Source organism: Echinops telfairi, unplaced genomic scaffold (assembly GCF_000313985.2).
Source record: "Echinops telfairi isolate 266 unplaced genomic scaffold, ASM31398v2 ScPeMD7_3533;HRSCAF=4204_0, whole genome shotgun sequence".
NCBI classification, from domain to species: Eukaryota; Metazoa; Chordata; class Mammalia; order Afrosoricida; family Tenrecidae; genus Echinops; species Echinops telfairi.
In genome coordinates this window covers 85,745,458-85,748,542 of record NW_022107431.1, presented here as the reverse complement: position 1 = coordinate 85,748,542, position 3,085 = coordinate 85,745,458, and the positions used below count along the sequence as shown (strand labels likewise).

Genomic DNA, 3,085 nt, shown 5'->3' with positions numbered 1-3,085 from the left:
TCTTCAAACAGTGGGACTCAGAGAGAACATCAAGAAGGAAAGGTGAACCGAACCAATTTTTAATATTTTATTCTGACTGGGAAAATCTCAGCGGAAAATCACAAACCCCTGCCCTTGAGTCCATCTCAGCTCCAAGCAACCCTGGTGGACAGAGCACAACTGCCCTCGGGGCTTCTGAAACTAAACCTGTACTAGAGCAGAAAACCCCATCTTCCTCCCACAGAGCAACTGGGGGGATTCGAACTGCTGACCTTGTGGCTGGTGGCCCAATGTGTAACCCAGGACACACCCAGGCTCAGTGGAAAAGGGAAACCTCAAACTACGGTGGCCAAGTAACCTTTTATACCACCCAACAACCTCAAGCTCTGGTTCTGTGCTTCCCAAGAAAAGCCTCTAGGTTAGCTGCCCGTGCAAAGATGCTGACATAAGAGTCAATGGGCTGGACACATGAGATCAGCCATTTCAGTCCACAATTACACATCCCCCTGTGGAGCAATGGATTGGGATCCTAGGCTTGTTGACGCTGCTACTGGAAAACCAAGAATTGAACATTGTCTGCAAACTTAGGGAAGTTTGCCGGCTCACTTAATTGTCCCTAGGGACTTTCCTTCCAGACAACTGAGGACGATGAAAGAACTTCTTCAAGTAGGACAAGAAAGAGATGAATGCCTTAGTCTAGTCATCTATAATGGTTGATAAACGACATGTACTTCTGGGGTCAGACAGCCTGGGTTGGAATCATGACCTCCCTACGTACTAACTTGGTGATCTGGGGCATGTGCCTTTGTCTCTCTGTACCTCAGTTTCCTATCTGTACCACAAAGACACTACTGTTTGCAGTGATCAAAACAGATGCTACTAAAAACCATGTGGAAGAGGGCTTGCATATACAAGTATTAACAAAGGTTCACTTCCTATATATCCCAGACCTTCTTCCTCCTAGGATGGAGACATGGTTGTCTGGAGTATTTTCCTTTCTGTAAACCGCAGATGAACTCAACTGCCCAAGAGATGTTGGCTGCTCATCGGGATAGATGAGACAGCTTGAACTCTGTATCTGACTGGCCTGAGTGAAACAGAGGTTCCCCCACTTACCAGTTCTGGTTTGGTCAATATTTCTAAGTCTCATCTTCCTGTTTGTTAGAGGCAGATGCTGCCTGATCCGATAGGATTCGCAGGAGGCCCAAATGAGGTCACACCTCATGCCAAACACGCTGGTTTCCCTGCCCTTCACCGGAATTATGGAATCAGAAGGAACCCCACCATGAGGTTACCCAGTTCAGCCAGGCAGCCCTTTCCCCTGTCAAAGCCCCCTCCCTGTCTGCAAGGTTATCAGCAGTCCACTAAGCTGTTCAGGCCAAGAAGGGGGCAAAGGAATGCTGGTCAGTGAGACATGGGCCTGCCCTGGGGAATGGGAGTTGGTGGCTGAGGGCTGAGGGCAGAGAGCTCAAGTGCGGTGGGGGCGGGGAGAGAGGTGGGAGGGGGCTGCAGAACCATTGCTCCAACATCTGGCTAAGCAAGCGGGCCTTAGTGGTCTGGGTTCTGTTGGCCTAAGCATACAAGGTTAGTTTTTCTTCTCATCTTCCAAATGGGCTCTCTGGATCATAGAGAAGATTGAGTGAGTTAGGACATTTGGTGGGCCAGGTGGCCGTTCTGGAAAGTGGCCCAGTTGATGGCGTAGTGGAAACTTTGCGCACAGCCCTGCAACCTCGAGGCTGAGCTCGCCTTGCCCCGGGGGATGGCACCTTCGTCCCCACATCTGCCATCTTCCTAGCCAGGGTGAATTAGACACAGAAGACCGGAGCAGGGGCAACAACAAGAAGAGATGTCATCGAGGAACTGGTGTTTTAAGCCAGGCTCAAGAATGGGCTTACCAGTGAGTGAGTGACCCTGGGTGAGGCGCACACAGGCCGTGACTGCTTCCTCCACTGTAACATGGGACAGATGCTACCTAACAATCGTTCAGCGTCACAGACGTCGGACCAAAGAGGGGACACACCACGACCTACTGCGAAACATAGCTGGTGTCATGATGACCGATATAACGCCCTTGGGAGACTCGAGGAGACGAGGGCCCCGGTGGACATACAAACCTTTTACTTATTCTGATTTCTAATTCGGAGGCACCTCCTTTTGAGCGGCGGCTCCAAGTCCTCGGGCCCGGCGCTGAGCATGGGCGAGGAGATGATGCACGGCGCCAGGGCCGTCTTCTCGGCGGGTTTTGGCACAGGCTGGATCACGCAGCCAGTCTTGGGCAGCATCCGCAGAGCGTACGCGTGGTCCTCGTCCGCGGGGTTATTAAGGTTCGGGTCTGACTTGTCGCCCCCCGCCAGGGCCTCCTCCCCTATCAGCTTTTTGGCCACCTCCCCGTCCAGGTGGCAGTTGGAAGCACAGTTGTTCTCCTTGACCGACTCCAGCTCGCTCACCGCTGGCTCCTCCTGGGACAGGAGCTTCTTGGGGGGCGCAGGCGGCGGCGGGGGCTGCTCGGGCGGCTGCTCCGCGCCCTTGGCGCCCTCGGCGGTCGCGCCCCGCGTGCCGTTCACAATGACATTGCAGGCGGCGGCGGGCTCGGGGCCCGCGGGGGCGCCGGGGCCTGGGTCGCCGGCGGCGGGCGGGCTGCAGTGGCCGTCCCTGCAGCCGCCGCAGGTCCTGCGCTCGGCAGCGCCCTGCTCGCGCTCCGCCTTGACCTGCGCGTGCAGCGCGCGGTGGATCACGTTGTGCAGCCGGGCGCGGTGGCCCACCGTCAGGTCGATGACGCCGTCCTGCGGGCCCTGCAGCACACCCGGGAAGCCGAGCGGGCCGCCCGCGCCCTGAGGACTTAGGGCGCGCCGCGTCAGGTCCACCACCTCGCCGCGACCCAGCTCGGCGCCCGCGGGCGCCAGGCTCAGGGCCTGGCCCGAGCTGCCCGGCGACGAGTCCGCGGACTTGGAGGAGCCCTGCTTTGTCGAAGCCATCTGTCTTCTAACTGTGAGATTCAGAGAGAACATCAGGAAGGAAAGGTGAACCGAACCAATTTTTAATATTTTATTCTGACTGGGAAAATCTCAGCGGAGAATCACAAACCCCTGCCCTTGAGTCCATCTCA

General features: G+C 56.1%; 1 protein-coding gene across 3 annotated transcripts in view; it reads right to left on the bottom strand.

Moving 5' to 3' along the window:
• The window catches only part of LOC101657756 (sine oculis binding protein homolog), a 206,149-nt gene that overhangs the window by 18,794 nt on the left and 184,270 nt on the right, over window positions 1-3,085 (bottom strand). For 2 of the 3 annotated variants that reach the window (XM_045294709.1, XM_045294710.1), the window contains one exon: window positions 2,094-2,936. In XM_045294709.1, coding sequence (XP_045150644.1) covers window positions 2,097-2,936 — 840 coding nt within the window. In that variant the 3' untranslated portion in view covers window positions 2,094-2,096. Of the gene's footprint in view, window positions 1-221; window positions 2,937-3,085 lie in introns of all 3 variants that reach the window. The other variant, XR_006680514.1, reaches the window with a different exon arrangement.